The sequence below is a fragment of the Monomorium pharaonis genome, chromosome 2 (genome assembly GCF_013373865.1).
Source record: "Monomorium pharaonis isolate MP-MQ-018 chromosome 2, ASM1337386v2, whole genome shotgun sequence".
Classification (NCBI taxonomy): Eukaryota; Metazoa; Arthropoda; class Insecta; order Hymenoptera; family Formicidae; genus Monomorium; species Monomorium pharaonis.
Window position 1 is genome coordinate 15556652 of NC_050468.1, and position 17162 is coordinate 15573813.

General features: G+C 30.1%; 3 protein-coding genes and 1 long non-coding RNA gene across 5 annotated transcripts; 1 reads left to right on the forward strand and 3 right to left on the reverse strand.

Annotated features, from left to right (window-relative positions):
• Positions 1-1792: 1792 nt before the first annotated feature.
• Positions 1793-3439, reverse strand: LOC105837255 (cytochrome P450 9e2). Its single transcript, XM_012681858.2, has one exon. It carries the CDS (start codon positions 3376-3378, stop codon positions 1834-1836), a length of 1545 nt encoding a protein of 514 aa, XP_012537312.1. The 5' UTR covers positions 3379-3439; the 3' UTR covers positions 1793-1833.
• A 14-nt stretch (positions 3440-3453) lies between these two features.
• LOC118644274 lies at positions 3454-6976 on the reverse strand. The gene is made up of 4 exons (XR_004962088.1): positions 6767-6976; positions 6096-6206; positions 4578-4662; positions 3454-4223 (listed from the first exon to the last, which is right to left on the reverse strand). It is a non-coding gene; the product is annotated as an uncharacterized LOC118644274 (long non-coding RNA).
• A 66-nt stretch (positions 6977-7042) lies between these two features.
• Positions 7043-9030, forward strand: LOC105837256 (transforming growth factor beta regulator 1). Its single transcript, XM_012681859.3, has 5 exons — positions 7043-7377; positions 7505-7736; positions 7900-8176; positions 8274-8493; positions 8780-9030. Exons 1-5 carry the CDS (start codon positions 7258-7260, stop codon positions 8948-8950), a joined length of 1020 nt encoding a protein of 339 aa, XP_012537313.1. The 5' UTR covers positions 7043-7257; the 3' UTR covers positions 8951-9030.
• A 1590-nt stretch (positions 9031-10620) lies between these two features.
• On the reverse strand, positions 10621-15292 carry LOC105828754 (etoposide-induced protein 2.4 homolog). Of its 2 annotated transcripts, XR_004962089.1 has the most exons (7): positions 14885-15292; positions 13889-14058; positions 13559-13814; positions 13084-13427; positions 12722-12796; positions 11381-12631; positions 10621-11291 (listed from the first exon to the last, which is right to left on the reverse strand). XR_004962089.1 is itself a non-coding variant. In XM_012667240.3 (6 exons), exons 1-6 carry the CDS (start codon positions 14897-14899, stop codon positions 12544-12546), a joined length of 948 nt encoding a protein of 315 aa, XP_012522694.1. In that variant the 5' UTR covers positions 14900-15292; the 3' UTR covers positions 10621-12543. The 2 variants fall into 2 exon arrangements, 1 of the variants encoding a protein (XP_012522694.1); XM_012667240.3 differs by having other exon boundaries at positions 10621-12631.
• Between the last annotated feature and the right edge of the window lie 1870 nt (positions 15293-17162).

Genomic DNA, 17162 nt, shown 5'->3' on the forward strand with positions numbered 1-17162 from the left:
TTTAGGTTCGGCAGGTTAATAAATCGTATTTTCGAAATAAATCTTGTTCTATAAATTTATATATCCTGTCAGTCCTACCTTTCAATTCATCTCTATAAAAATGGAAAATTTATATTTTTTAAAAGTTGCATTAACGTATGTAATAGCTCTCTTTCTTAAAACTAATTTAAACTCCAAAATATTTCATTGTATTACAAATGAATTTACTATTATAAATAAATTTGATATTATATAAATTTAATATTAACAAAAAACTGTAATATAAAAGCTAGAAGACGATATCGTTATATATATAAATTTTATAATTTTTTTTACTTTTATTACACTTTTTTCTTGGTTTATATATTATATTAATATGTTAATCAAAACACTTGAAAAACTATGTACAGAACATACAATATTACTAATTACACATTATAAATATTAAAAAGTAATAATAAATAATCTATTTTCTAGTTTGTATAAATATCCATTCTTATAACTGATATCTTTTCTTCATATCATTATTTTTATAGAAAAGATAAACTTTTCGTTCTTTTATTAAAAAAGATTTCTTATGACTTCACAAAGTAGGGTCAAAAGTTTAAGGAAATTATAATGTTTAACATAATTATATTTAATGTTTTTTATTTCTCGTTAATAAAAGCTTGATTATTCAACTTATACTTTGTATAATCAATTGACATAAATTGTTATACAATTACATAATACATTAAAGAAGAGAAGGCGGTTATGGACTATAGATGTGGGGTTATAGAATTCATATCTATATAAATACTTTGTGTTGAGTTTTGGGAATAATCGTCCAAATTACTTCTTTACATATCGTTTTATAACGACGTTATAAAACATAGTCACTGATCACTAATGTTTGTTTTGTTGTCATAAAAACCGCATTTCAATATTGTAAATAGCCAAAAGTCTTATAGGTATTTACTCTTTACCATATTTTGAGAAATATGGTAAAGAGTAAATAGTTATTCTCTTTATGAATTTATTCTCTATTGTCGCGTCTAGAATCAATCCTATATATTATTGTATAAATATATTTATCATCGTCATTTAGACAAAAGTCACTTTTAAAGTCATTTATGTAAACCTGATTGTCTCAAAAGAAAATGCAAATCAATTAATTCACGATTTTAATAAAAAAATTCATATTTTAAAAATATTGCAACATTCAACGTAAATAGAGTACGAGTAAGACAATATTATTTGTTATAATATTTTTCTAGTATTTTTACTAGTTGATAATGTTCTATATCCTTTTAAGTTCCATAACTGCAATCCTTTTTCCCCACTCTAATAAATTGTTAATTATGTTTGTTATGTATATCTAAAGAACTTTTGCTTATAGTATGATTGATAGAAATCTATGGGTAATAAACTTGTGCTAACAAAAATTATGACACATAAATATTTACTGAATTATTTAAATAAAATAGTAGTACCTCCTTCTTTCCTTTTCACAAGTAAATCTTATTATACATTTCAATAATCTTTAAGAATGTTAAATATTTTGAAAGTTGAAAATATATGCAGTACTGCTTTTCCAAATACAATTATACATGTGAATCGTTTGATAGATTTTTATGTAATGGCGCCACCATTCATTTATTAATATAATGTCTGAAAGTTACATTCTTCAAATTCACTAAGCCAAATTTCAGTCAAAAAATGGCACGTTGTTTATATTTGGTAATAATTTAAAGTGATCGAGTAATTTAGCACTCGTAACAAAAAAAATTTCTTATAACCGAGCCAAATTTAGAAACAAGAAAAACAACCTACGTATATCAACGTATAGAACAATATATATTTTGTATAAATTTCTCATGTTTCTCTTTTTTCCAAGTTAATCCAGAATCCACCAACAGGTTGCAATGTAAATTCTTTATTGTATACAATTGGTTCAATAGTTTTTTCTGTAGTCTTTAAAGTAAACTGTTGCAAAAGAAGGGCTATTAAAATTTTAGCCTCCATAAGAACAAATCGATTGCCTATACACTTTCTGGGTCCCTGACCGAATGGTAGATAAGTATATGGTGAAATGTTGTCTTTATTCTCCTCATTGAATCTTTCAGGATCGAACTTATCCGGGTTCGGAAAATATTTCGGATCATGATGTAAAGCATAAACAGGAAATAACATTATATGATCAGGTTCGATAATCACATTCCTGCAGCCTGGTTGCGATGGAGGTAGTTCATATCTTTTAGTGCAAAGTCTATCAAGGAAAACTAATGGTGGATGCTTTCTGAGAGTCTCGGAAATCACCATGTCCATATAAGACATCTTCAATAACGATTCGTACGATATTTCACCATTTCCTTCAGCAAGATGCTGCTGTACTTCTTCGCGCAGACGATTTTGAATATCTTGATTAACTGCCAATTCATGAACAACAAAACACAACAAGTTCGAAGTGGTATCAAAACCAGCAAAGAAAAAGCTGAAGGCTTGTGAAACAATGTCGTCCAATGTCATTTTGTATTCACTAGTACTTTCTTTGTCTTGAGCCTGTATCAATAAATGAATCATATCTGGTCTAATGAAATTGTGCTGCTTTCGCGCTCTAATGGTTTCCTCTACGACACTCTTGAAAAATTTAGACATATCCGACGAGAACAAAGTCAGACCAATTAATTTAGCAACCCGTGGATACGATTTTAAGAATATCATCTTGATCACCGCTGGAAGTCCAGAAGCAAATTTGGAAGCCTCCACTCCTTTTATATAGAATTCATTGTCTCGATCTTTCATAGAATTCACACTTATGCCAAAGGCTGTCGTAGCAATTACGTCATTGGCGTATCGTCGAAAGACATCCTTCATGTCAATCATATGACAAAATTTCGGGTGATCGACCAAATAAGTGACGAAATTCTGAGAACACTTTGATACCAAATCAAACATAAACTTCATTTTACTGGCGGTGAAAGTGGGACTCAGTGTATTTCTCATTTGTCTCCAACGATCTCCGCGCAAGGCGAAGGTATTTTTACCAAACAGCGGGTCTACACTTTCGTCAATAAAACTGCGATGATCTGTGAAATGTTCAAAATCCTTTACCATGATGTCTTTAATCAGCTCGGGATCGCGAACAATCACGCTAGGCGAAGAAGAATCCACTGTTCCAACATATTTAGCGTCCGGAAAGCGATAGTATACATATTGACAATAATCGACAAAAGTATAAGCCGAAAACAATTTCCAATCTGTTATAATAGACGATAATGAATTTTGTAGGCAAGGTAGGCCCTTATTCTTCCAGTAAAAATATGTATAATGCAGCACAGTGACAATTTTCAGGATTGCAATAAGAATCACAGTAATCAATAACAGCACAAACGGCGATGAAAGCAATGACGAATCCATCGTAAATTAATGATGGATTACTAAATAAAAGACGTTGCGCGATGCTTTTCAAACGCAGCGTAGAGTACAGTTATATAAGTATAAACGTATATCTTATCATGTGTTTCTCATTGTAAAAAAAGATAGGAGGGAAGAGATTTTTCTTGATATTATCATGACAATATTCTCGTCATATCAGTGTTTGCACAAGATGTATTCGATATGCTTACAATGATTTTTTAATTAAAAATCAATTATTAATGATTATTTTTAAGAAATCTTTCGTGTTTTAATAAAAAATGATGATCCTTTTAATATAAAAATGACTTTGACCTCCTTGAAAATCAAAATCAACATTGAGGTGAGTTTACAAGTTATTTCAAGCTATAAATAAATGTTAATAAGTCGACTTTCTGGCAAAATTCCGTTTATTAGAGAAACAACGTTTCGACCTTTAATTTAGGTCTTTTTCAGGTTTCAATTACAAATTTTGCAATCGAAACGTTGTTTCTCTAATAAACGGAATTTTGCCAGAAAGTCGACTTATTAACATTCATTTATCGTTTATTATTACTGGCGACTATAAGTTTACCTTATTTATTGTTATTTCAAGCTATAATTGTGAAGAGCAAGTTTTACTGTCTTATTATTCAAATTTGTATATATGTTTAAAATAATCGCATGCACACACACACCCACGCACACGATATATTTTAATTTAACCTAAAAATACTAATGTTTTTTTTATAAAAGAATTTGATAAAAATAACTTTAATATTTTAAATAAAAAAAGATGCAATGTTTATTTATCACTCACCGACCGATGCGCAGCGGCAGAATTATTCAGCAACGTCGCTACGATGATTCTATAACAAACAAAGTTCAAATTAAAGCACAATAGAAAAAATAATTAATATAAAAAAATAATATACGGCTTGCAACTCTGTACTTATGTGCATTAAGTACAAATTAAATTCAAATTAAAACAGAGATCACGACTATTAATATTAGATGAGAGATAATTGTTACGTATCAAACTTTTTATTCTTTCAATTATTTATATAATCGTTGTATAATCAATATTTTCCGAAAAAAAAGAAGCTTTATAAAATTAAATTTGTGTAAAACTTTACGTGATTCTATTTCTAATTTTGTAATCTGTTAAGATAAAACCGAATGGAAAAAACTGTTAATTCTATGCAAATAACAATCATACTCACCCCAAGGTTGTTCTGCCGGAACCCGATGCCTTTCCTAGACCTCCTCCTTCTCCTCTCGTTGCACAGGTCACTTGCTACTATGATTCTGTAACAAACAAATGCAAAGTGCAAATTAAAGCGGGATAGAAAAAACAAACAAAGAGACAAAAGGATATTACAATATGGACATTTAAGCAAGTTTCAAACTGTTCAATATATAGTATGCATAAATATTATAAGTATAAGAATAGGTATAGACACAGGTATAAGTATAAAAATAAATCAACAGCAAATAATAAACTGTGGTTTAAATTTATTTTTCATATAAAAGGAGTTTAGCAATTTTATCGAAATAAATCGATTTCACGAAGATAGTTTTCACGAAGAATTACTCGTAGTATTTGCTGTGCAAATGTGTTTTAAAAAATGGAATGCAAGTAATAACAAGATTATTTGTCTGTTAGAGGCTTGGAGGGTGAATCGACTAACACCGACTAACTGTTAACGCACTGTATATAAACCAAGGACTCTATACTACAACCAAAATATTTAAAATTATTTAATAAAACTGTCTTTAATTCTAAATACTCTGATGCATGTACTTTTTCATCCTATCCTAAAAAAATTCCAAGTTAATTTTCAGTCAATTGATTGCTCGAAATATTTTTAATAGTAAGTATAATGAGTGTTACATTTATAATTAAAGCATAATCAAATAAAAGGAATGTCAAAATAAAATATATTTTATACCTTAAACTTCTACATACGAAGGTTTCATCAATGTAAGAAGCTAAAAATAAAGCTGCTTAAAAAACATTTTTACAACATAAATGCATTTATCTTGCTTGAAGGTATTTTGTAAATGTCTAAATGATTATATTTCTTAAACGATTCAACAACAAACGAATAGAAAATTACTACAAATTATTTTATACGACGGCTCCGCAATTAGAAATGTTAAAAATTGATAAAGATCTTATTTTGTAAATAATTAAAAATTGACAATAATATTACTTTTAATTGTTTAAATAATTGTATTTTGTGAAACGGTTTAAATAAAAACAAAAAGAAAATTACTACAAACAAGTACAAATGATTCTACATCGAGTCCCGTTAATTTTTCCAGGTTTAAATAATTATATCTCGTGAACGATTCAACAATAAAAGAAAAAAAATCAGTACAAACAATTACAAACGAAATCCCGCAATCAATTTCAAAATATCCTGAAGACAGATAAAGTTCCTTTATTTTGGAGTTGTATAAATAAATAATTACTTCATGTAAACGGTTCAATTACAAACGAAAGGAAATCACTATATTAATTAGTTTTGTATCTCTCGTTTGAAAAATTTGATGATAGCAACGCCAGTGTGAATACACATGGTTTTGCATTATTTTATAACGTAAAAGAAAAATTGATCAAACAAAAACGCCAATATCTTCGGTCTGGCAAAATCATACCATAAACAAAATAATAAAAAAGCGCAAAATTTAATAAAACAGATTTACTGTGATATTAATTAAAATTTAATACTCACGATACCGCGATATCCCGCAATTATGTTCCTCGATGTCCATCGATTCTTCCGTTATAATTATATTCACTGCAATAATTCATGGGAATGTTTCGGAAGCACCTCTGCGTCGTCCTTTAATATGTAAAATGATAAACTTGTAACGACTACTTCTGCGTTTCATGCCAAAATGTACAAAAATGCGTGGATAATGTCTAAGAATATACCCTTAGAAAGCAAATAATTTTTTGACAATCAAGTCTCGAAAGCACTCGTGTCTATCTCAAAGTATACGCGGATATATATATAATTTAAAAAGAATAATTTTCAAAAGAAATAACTTACGAACAATTGGAAATAAGAAGGTCCGAAAGATCTATTCCCTAAAGTATCCGCGCGCACATGATAGTAACTATATATATTCTTATCAAAATTTTGCAAAACACTTTTGCAAGAATAGTTTGATTTCAACCGTTTTAAGGCCATTACAGGTACATTTCCGTAAAATTTCGACCAATCATATTGTTCAAATCATTGTAACCGACCAAATTAATCAATCGTATTGCTCAATTTCTTACGATAACAATTACAGAAACGTACGTGCAATGGCCTTTATACAGCAGTACGCTTTAAATTCACACTTTATGAATATAGCATAAAACCAAAGAATCATAGATATAGCACGGAATACGGACCTCGATGCTGTGCTGAGATTCCGAGATCTCCAAGCCCGACCATACTCACGCTGCTCACGCATCATCGCGCTTCATCATCTTCTTCGTCGCGCATTCTGCAGGCTCTGCTACGATCTACGTAACCTACATTCGACTCAGCACTGTTTACTTACTCAGCCGACTCGGTAGTCTCGGCATGAGCGTCTTGACCCGAGCGTAGGTTGTAGCCGAGTGCGCGAGTGGTAACGGCTCATGGATAGGCAGAGCGCGATGTGTCCGACTGTGCGTGAATGTGCTCGGAATGGAAGCACAGTCAAGTACAGTACTTGAAATGACAAGATGGGATGATCACCCTCAGATCTCAGATTCCTCTTTAGTGAAATCAACAGAAATTCTTAACCTAGTGTGTATGTGTACTTGTTATTCTTTTATATTTGCATAATGTACACAGTAATACAGATTCTTAATTAATATAAAAAATATATATTTTATTAATAATATTAAATAGTAATATGGCCCAAGCGTATGATAATTACTACAACGATTATCATAAAAACGCTGAGCTGCAACAAAATTTAAAGTATAAGAAAAAGTACCGAAAACTTAAGAGGATCGTGAAGAATACCGTATTTGTGAGTTTGACATATGCAACTTTAATACAAACAATATAATTTGATATTTTTACATGAATGTTTTATGTAAATATAACGATTTATAAATATAATTGTAATTATAATTATAATCTAAATTTTGATACAGGAAAACGCAGCATTATGTGATCAAGTTGCACACATGCAAGAGAATTTGATGTTGGTTAAAGAGGAAAGACTATTTCTTCTACGCAAATTATGCCAACAACAGGGGGAGGTAGAATCTAATTCGACAAGTCTAGCTCGTTCACAAACAAGTAATACAAATTCACCATCACTTAATCCAGAATGTACTACACCAAAAAAAACAGTAAAGAAGAGAACTTCTACAGATGGCTCAGGTATTTTTCTATAGCAGTTAGATGTAAAAGTCCTAAATTTAAGAAGTCTGATAAGCTGATATATCAATGTTAACATTGTGAATTAATCATCTATATAATGAGTATTTATAGTTCTGGTTGTTCTTTTCTTATGTAAAAGTTATAATTTAAACTTGTTACACAGAATCAAAAAACAAGACAAAAAGATATAACAAAACTGCTAGGAGGGTGGTGCAATTGATTCCACTGGATGTACATGGAAGACCAATATTCCCCATAACTTTGGGTGATCTTACAATATATTCTCTTGGTGAAGTAGTATCAGACAGAATTGCATATCATACAGAAGAGCTTATATTTCCAGTAGGTTATTGCAGTACAAGAGTATATGCAAATTTAAGAGATCCAAGAACAAAAAGTTTATATACTTGCAAGATATTAGATGGAGGTCCAAGACCCAGGTACAGAATACTAAAAAGAATTGAAGAGCGCTATTCTTAGGAGAAATTAGAATACAAATATTACAATAATACAAATTTTAAACTTTATTATTTACAGATTTGAAATAGTATCCGATAACGACTTAGATCAACCATTAGTTGGGTTGAGTCCTGACGAATGTCACTCAAAATTATTGACGGCAATTTCTCCAATACTTTGCACAATTGATCCAAAAGGCGCAGATTTCTTTGGAATTTCTCATCCTACAATACAAAATCTAATACAAAGTTCTCCAGGAACGCGTAAATTGGCATTATATAAACAACAACGTTTTGAGGTATGTATATAGCATTCTTATCACTTATTTATTATACTTAAATTCTTAATCATGAATAATTTCATAAAAAGAAAATTATTTGCTAAAAGCATTAATAATTGCTGAACCACAAGTTTAAAAATAATGAACTGTAATAAAATTTTTTAATTAATTTCTCTTTGATAATATATTTGTTTTAAATTTAAAGATTTTGAGAAATATTTTAATCTTGGAATATTGTTTTTTGCAAAACTTTAAATTTGGCAGTATCAAAAGATTCATTTTACTTAGAAATTATATTTTGTAGGTAAGCAAAAATCATGTAATTGATCGAGCTACAAGTCCAGTGACAGAAACGGAAACTGATCCAGGATTAGGTTTTGCAGCATTACATAGACATTATGCTTTGAATTCGTATAGAGTAAAAGAAGAACCTTCGGATCATGACCTATTAGCACTTCAAGACCTACTATCATAATTACTACATTAGAAAATAAATAATACAGTTTATATTATAAATAAAAAGTAAATAAAATATCGTATACCATAAAAAGACAATATTTCGATTGCAATTCTTTTTTTCACATATATGTATTGGTGTAATAAAAAAAACTATGAAATATTAGGTTTGAAAGTTTTAACGGGTTTCAATGAATGAAGAGAAAATGAATATAATTGATTACACAGGCACACAAAAAAAGTGGTCTGTCCCTGGAACCCCACTATTCAATCTCTACGTTGAACACGAATCCGGTGTCAAAATTGCCCCTTCACTCACCATTTTCCACGCAGAGCAATTATTGCAATTTTTAAGATTTTTGAGGCTACCTTTTTGATTAAAAAAAAATGTGGGTGATGGGGGTAATTCTGACACCGGATTCGTGTTCCAAAAAATTACACTTAAGTCAGCAAATAGTAGTACCTGCAATTAAAAAATTTTGGCCTAGTTGGAATTAAAGATAACTACCTCAAAAATGTGTGTCGCTCTCAATGTTCAATTTTTACGATGGGGGTTCTGCCTAGACTGCAAATAAACGACAAACATTTATGTATTTATATACATATGCATATGTACATAAATACATAAATCAACTTTAAATTTATGTTCAATTTAAACTTATATGTAAATTAGTTATGTTAATTAGTTAACTAATAACACAATTTTTTTTAATTATTGTAAAAACTGATAAAAATTAAGAAATGATATAAAAACCGCACAAACTTGCGATTAAAAAACTATAAGATTTCCTACGTAATATTTCACATTTATAATGTCCTAAGCTAATATGCTTTATAATTTTCTAATTAAAGAAAAAGAAGATATCTATTAATATTTAAAATAGTAAAAAAAATTTTTTTAATTACATGTAAGTTATCATTATTCTCTTTATGAATTTATTCTCTATTGTCGCGTCTAGAATCAATCCTATATATTATTGTATAAATATATTATCGTTGTCATTTAGACAAAAGTCACTTTTAAAGTCATTTATGTAAACCTGATTGTCTCAAAAGAAAATACAAATCAATTAATTCACGATTTTAATAAAAAAATTCTTATTTTAAAAATATTGCAACATTCAACGTAAATAGAATACGAGTAAGACAATATTATTTGTTATATTTTTCTAGTATTTTTACTAGTTGATAATGTTCTATATCCTTTTAAGTTCCATAACTGCAATCCTTTTTCCCCACTCTAATAAATTGTTAATTATGTTTGTTATGTATATCTAAAGAACTTTTGCTTATAATATGATTGATAGAACTCGATGGGTAATAAACTTGTGCCAACAAAAATTATGACACATAAATATTTACTGAAATATTTAAATAAAATGGTAGTACCTCCTCTTTCCTTTGCACAAATAAATCTTATTATACATTTCAATAATCTTTAAGAATATTAAATATTTTGAAAGTTGAAAATATATGCAGGACTGCTTTTCCAAATACAATTATACATGTGAATCGTTTATATTGAGAATGTAAACGAGTAGTCATCAAATAGAACAGCAAATCTACATATACGTACAAATATTTGTTTTGAAAATTAATTATTTTGAAATTGTTAAAGTCAAAAAATAAATTTTTAGATTAATTTAATTTTGCTAATACGGGTGATAATAAACGGTTTGCACATACGTATAGTATATAGACAACATCAGATTTATTATTTCATCATTTACCTTTCAGTTTTAATAACAAGATGATTGCTTAACATGATCGTGATATTAATTCCTGACAATTATATGATCATACACGAGTCATTTGGAGTTGATAAAATAATCTTTTTCTTCGATATGATACTTTTATTTTCTTCTTTACATTTCCACTAACGATCAAGATTGTAGGCTGTCGATACATCAATTTTTACAAAACGAGCTAGGATAAATAGAGTACGAGCAAGACACGTAAATAATGATGGAGTACTAAATAAAAGATGTTGCGTGATGCTTTTCAAACGCAACATAGAGTACAGTTATATAAAGCCACGTTCTGTTTTCACGCATGGGTCATTGTTCATCTTCGTTGTTTGTCTAACGTTAAATGAGAATGAATGATACATTATGCATGAAACGGAATGCAGCCTAAGTTATATGGACGTGTGTATTTTATCATGTGTTTCTCGTTGTAAATAAAGACGAAAATAGGAGGGGAGACATTTTTCTCGATATTATAACAATATACGTCATATCATCGACGAAGTACTAATAGTATCTTATCGGTGCTCATGATCAAAGATATTTTTTCAGGCTCCTGTCCTTTTTCTGATTGTTATTGTATAGTTGACCCTGCTGGTTTGATCATGGAACTCACTAGATTGAAAAAATTAATTATACCGGTATTTTTTAATGCAAAGATAGGAGGGTTATAATTTGCAGAATGTGTCATTAGTATTACTTACATTTCTGTAGATTTTGATTTTGAATCGAAAAGCGTGAAATACCTATAGGGATTTTTCCTCGTAAATGCACAATTGACTAGATTTGCGACAATTACGAAAATAAACACTATTTTTAATTTTAATATTTATTTAAATTATAGTGTATAAAATGATCAATGTATGTGACAAATGTAATAATTTCATTTGCACTTTCCTAATCATATACAAAAATTGAAATATTCTTATATTTTATGATTAGCAGTATTTATAATTATGATATTTTTCGTTTGTTTTTATCGTACATGATTTTTTTGGACGAATCCCATGTATAAATGATATGTATGGCACACAATACGTAATTAGAAATATTAGAATCAATAGATTCAATTGATTGAGATGTCATTGGCGCTTACAAAGAACGTAAATTATCATCAAATTTAAAAATTTTTCAAATACAATATTCCTCAGGAAGAATATAAAAAAAGTCATGTATCACTGTTTTATATAGGATTATCTTAATGTTTGAATATCTCAATCTCAGTAATATCTATATTACATAAAGATTACATTATCACTAGATTGGATATATTAACTGCCATATAGTGTACTATTTTTACCTATAGCACATGTTTATAATATACGTTTACAGCACAGCGACGATTGGAGATCTCAAATCGATATTGAAAAATGACTAGCTACAGCATAAAAAGCTCAAAATATGAATTCTCATAAAAATTGAGAAATATGTTCCGGTTCATATCGTTTGTATACTATGGTAATATCATTAAATACCGGTAATCACACATGTACGAATAAACTATATGTGCATTATTATATATGCATAAATAAATATTTGTACTGATTGGTCTTATATTCCAATTAAATAGTTATTTTTATATTTTACAAAAATCGTGATAGAAAAAGATTATTTTATTTTATAATCTTTTTAGTGTCAAAAAATAAATCTACCTTTTGCATTTTTTCTGAACACTTTGTAATTCACTTAAATAATAAAAGTAATATTATTTGTCGTAAGAGCAAAAAATGGGTATCCAAATATTGTTTAAATATTATTTTACAATTATTTCTATTGTATATGAGCTTTTCTGTAACAAATTGATAAATTGTACGCATGTCCTAATGCTTAAATGGCATAAATTAAGCATTCTTCTTCATTTTTATTATCACCGTTTATTGGCCCGCCCAATAGTTTTATTAAATAATGTATTTGCAATTGCAATTACTGGTGAAAATAATTTCAGTTGGCAATCACTGAAATAATTATTCAAATCATTATTTAAATATTGTAAATAATGTTATAAAATAATTTAATATTTAATAATATAAAAGAAACCATCATACCATACTCCAGTCACAGGTTCTGCTTCATTTCCACTTACAATAAACAGTGGAAATAAAATGGAAAAAACACAGCCACTGAAAATGAAATATTGTTTTACAAATTTGTATAGAATATTTTAACATCGCAGTTTCAACTATACATATTGTTAATGAACCCCATAAAAACTTGATTTATAATTTTTCACATTACCAATGAAGGTTAAAGGAAAAACATAAATCTATTTATAAAATCTTAAGTTGAACTAAAAATTTAATAATCAAGATTTTAAATCTCTGTAAATTGCTTAAATAAAAACAGGTATCTATCTTCAAATACTAAGAAATATATTTTTTAAACAGTATTTGTGGAGATTATTTCATACCTTACAAAGTACGAATTGGGCAGTTGGGTAAGTACTGCTAATGGCATACCAAAGCCTAAAAAGTATGGCCAATTGCCTTCAATAAAAGTCAATCGTCTATGCAACTCCCAACCCATGTTGAACCACTTGTATTCGAAGGCATAGAGAGCATATAAAAGGCACATATGGACAAGAGCAAGAATGTCCCCTAATGGCGGTAGGGGAACTTTGGACACCAACATTCCTTGTCCCAAGAATAATGCTTGAACTAATACGCTAAAAAGTGTGTCAGCTATCAATTTGCTTACACTTGACAGAAGCAATGGTCTTCCTTGCCTGTATCTGTATGCGCTGTCTGCTATGTCCTGTATACATACATATATATATATGTAAATGTATTTGTACCATGTATTTATAAATTTATTTATGCACATTGCATAGATTCTGATAATATTTATTACCTCAAAATATAATTTTTGATTGTGCAAAAACTTACTTGAAACCATAAACTGTTAACTATTCTGCTGAGTAAGAATAGTGGTAGCACCCATATTGTACCAAACGTAAGGGATAGAAATGGCTGAATCCATGACCATACAGTAAGACCCATGCCAGGAGAATGGCCAAATATAATAGTCAGTAAGTACTTAACAAATGGTAAAAGTCCAAACTCAAATATCAGTATACTAGCCCAAAACACCCCTCCATTTAATGCACAGCATTGTATGGTTCTCATCAATACCATAGATTCTCTAAAATTAAATGAATTCAATTCTGCTATTGAAATTATCTCTCATTGTGCATTCTTGTGAATAAAATGTGATACCGTTGTTTATTTTTGGTGGGACTTGGCGTAACTAAGTCTCTCCTCCTAAGTTCCACTCGACTAGGAGATTTTCCGATTAATTTTTCATTAATCTGCTTATCCATGTAGAAAAGAACAACAGTACCCTTCAAGCTGTCTACAAACCCCCGACATATTGCATAAATTATTCTCTAAAAATTAAAAAAAATTAATCCAATATGTGTTACATAATTAATACTAAGAGCTGAAATACATCTAATATTTTAAATAACCTATAAATATCATAATTATTATATATTTTAAATTAGCCTTTTAATAACTTTATTAAATAATTTTATTATAACATTACTAGGACTATTATATTATATATAACATTACTAGGACTCAGATAACTTGTACAAAAGTTTCATGTCGCACCTTTGAGCACCGCTGAATATAAATGTATGCATGCGCGCGCGTGTGTTTTACACTTAGCCATGTGCCAGACGAGAATTTGACATTCGTATTTTCACATACATCTCGTACGCAGCGGTGCTCAGCGCATGAACATCCAAGTCCTAAACATTAGGATTTTTCAAAATTAAGACCTGTATATTTTTACTTTCTAATCGTTATTCTCTTATAATTAAATAGTACAACAAAATAAATCTATTAAAATCGAGTAAAAAATTTTGTTATCTGGTTAATTTCGAGTAGATACTTGACTCTTTTGATATAATTTTAAATTAAGACTCAATTATCATAAGTCAATAGTTCGTTTTAATCATTTATTGTGTAAAATTCCGATGGCAATCGGATAAATTTATTCCAAGAGAAAGAACAATTAAATAAAATTATTACGGTTTTATAAATTGTTATTATAACTTTATAAAAATTATTTGTATCAATAAAAGAAATAAGCAACTTAATTTGAATCAATACTCAGTGATAGAAGATACCGATTGCCTATGCAACAAAGAACGTGGTTGAGAATGTGCAAGGACATGTATGATCTCCACGAGGTTAAAGTCTACTCACTGTCACGTTATCCATTATATTGCGATTATGCCTGGTTGGACGTGGCTCAATCTACGTTTAGAGAATAGCCAACGGTACACCAAATAGTCATTTTGCGTACGATAAGGAAAAATGACTGTGACGCGGTTTCGTCAACGAAGAATGATAACGAAGGGTGACAGCACTTGCTCGATCGTATTATGATGAATTTTTTTAGAACATCGCTATATTACTGCTTCGGTGCTCGCGTGTCAAGTACCGAATCGGTACTACCGATCAAGTGAACGATGCCAACAATATTGTCCAACAACGATGTATCTCGTTGTTCGGAGCTCCATCCCCCCTTTGATCCCGCACGAATTACCGATTTCCGGGGACTGATCAACTGTGAAAAACAAACGTGCAGAAGTATCAGCTGATCGGAGGTGGTTCCGAAATTATGGAGTATCCACACTGCATTCTACGCCATGTCAATGACACCTTCCCGCGTAATTCAATGAGAAGATTCATTTTCTAGGGACAAAAGTCATTAGCTAGAGACCCTAGAATATACATTTTTGTATTGGGTGTCGAGATGTCGTGCAGTATGAATCCTCCATTACGCCAATATTTTATTTTTCGTATTATTTTATAGAAAATATTATTCTACACGATGTAGTAGTACTATCTATATAATGTAGTACGAGAAAAAAATGTATATAATTAATATACTGGCAAAATGTATTATACCTTAAATTTATTAATTTACGGTACTTGTGTTTCGCTATAATATTTTGAAGTTAAATTTTACATATTATATTTTATTATTATTTATTATTTTTTCTTTAACACATAAAAAAGTACGTGTTAATCATTTATTAAATATCATATTAAAAGTACAAAAATTTAATATTTGTATTATATATACAGTATAACTTCGCGCACTTTTTCTTTTGAATAAATAAATTTTTTAAATACTGTTTATATATCGTCATTTATTCATCGCTTCATATTATATAATTCGTTTCTTTATAATTTATTACCTTATTATAATAATATATTATATTACCTTATTATAATAGTTAATATCTTGATTTTAAAAGTTGCTACACAAAATTGATTAAAGTTTATATTATTATAAAATACAAATTTAATTTTAATTTATTAAGTTATATACAGTTTGTGCAATCAGAGAGGAACCTATCGCGTCAAATATGTAGTCAAATATCTATGAATCCCGTAGGTAATGTGCATGACTTTTTGGGTCTCTTCTATGCTATGTCCACGTTTATTTGGTTCTGTTTCATGCTATTCATATTTTAAATCTGTTTTATGCAAATGTGCATAATCGTGTTCTATAAATGTGCAATACCACATATACATGATATAAATTCAAATAATTGATTTGATAAAAATTCACTCACCGATTGCTGTAGCTGCTCCTGCTGCTGATGCTGCTGTTGCTACTTCTACATTCCTTTTCCGGAATACCGAGTCGCTTCATGGATGCCGCTTTCTGCTGACATCATCCTGCTACTCTCGAACCGCACATTAATAACGATCGCTCCATACTTTATTTGGCAATCCCGATATTACGGATAATATATCACACGCGAGTAAAACGTAAACCGCGCGCGAGAATTTTACTTGGCGCTGATGTTGTGTTGAGAGTGCCGTCGCGCTAGCAAACGACACGCGAGCCATGTGAGATCGTATGTAATGCGGGGTCTACAATGGCAGCAGGAGTAATGGAGTAGGAGTAAGAAGTAAGAAATATGAAATGAGATTTGCCCATTTCGTTTACTCCCGGTTTTTAATTGGTCAATTGTTACTCTTACTCCTTACTCCATTACTTCTGCTGCCATTGTAGACCCCGCATAAGAGATCGTATTCATGTGTAAAGCGCAGCATCGTGCGTTTGTCTTCGGTTTCGAGTGAAGTGTTCTCGTGCACGTTCGAGCAACTAAGTGTTTGCTCGAAAGGGATACGTTTGGTAGAATATCGCGAGTGCCAATTAAGTGAAGCGTTACTAGTCGTGCGAGCATACGAAATACAAAATTCTCGAAACGAATTTGTCTCCGTTCGTACGTTGTATCTCGGCGCGTAATTTTCATTCAAACGGTTTTCTCCCCGCTTTCCTCGGCCTGCGTTTCCACGAAGTTACGTGACGTCACGACACTTTCGTGCCATGTTGATTTTCATTTCGGGCATAGTTTTTGTGGGCGTGTATTCGCTCGAGGAGGGTACGCAATCCGTTCGATAGAATGTCGATCGTGCCAATAATGAAACTTTACTAGTCATCGCGCAATCATACAGATAT

Bases quoted from the DNA above. Each gene is read 5' to 3' on its own strand.
- LOC105837256 (XM_012681859.3), top strand. From the start codon at position 7,258: ATGGCCCAAGCGTATGATAATTACTACAACGATTATCATAAAAACGCT. The intron at 8,177-8,273 runs GTACAGAATACT...TATTATTTACAG, and splicing joins GATGGAGGTCCAAGACCCAG to ATTTGAAATAGTATCCGATA. The intron at 8,494-8,779 runs GTATGTATATAG...TATATTTTGTAG, and splicing joins ATAAACAACAACGTTTTGAG to GTAAGCAAAAATCATGTAAT.
- LOC105828754 (XM_012667240.3), bottom strand. The intron at 12,797-13,083 runs GTATGAAATAAT...TTTCATTTTCAG, and splicing joins CCCAATTCGTACTTTGTAAG to TGGCTGTGTTTTTTCCATTT. The intron at 12,632-12,721 runs GTATGATGGTTT...TAATTATTTCAG, and splicing joins GAACCTGTGACTGGAGTATG to TGATTGCCAACTGAAATTAT.
- LOC105837255 (XM_012681858.2), bottom strand. From the start codon at position 3,378: ATGGATTCGTCATTGCTTTCATCGCCGTTTGTGCTGTTATTGATTACT.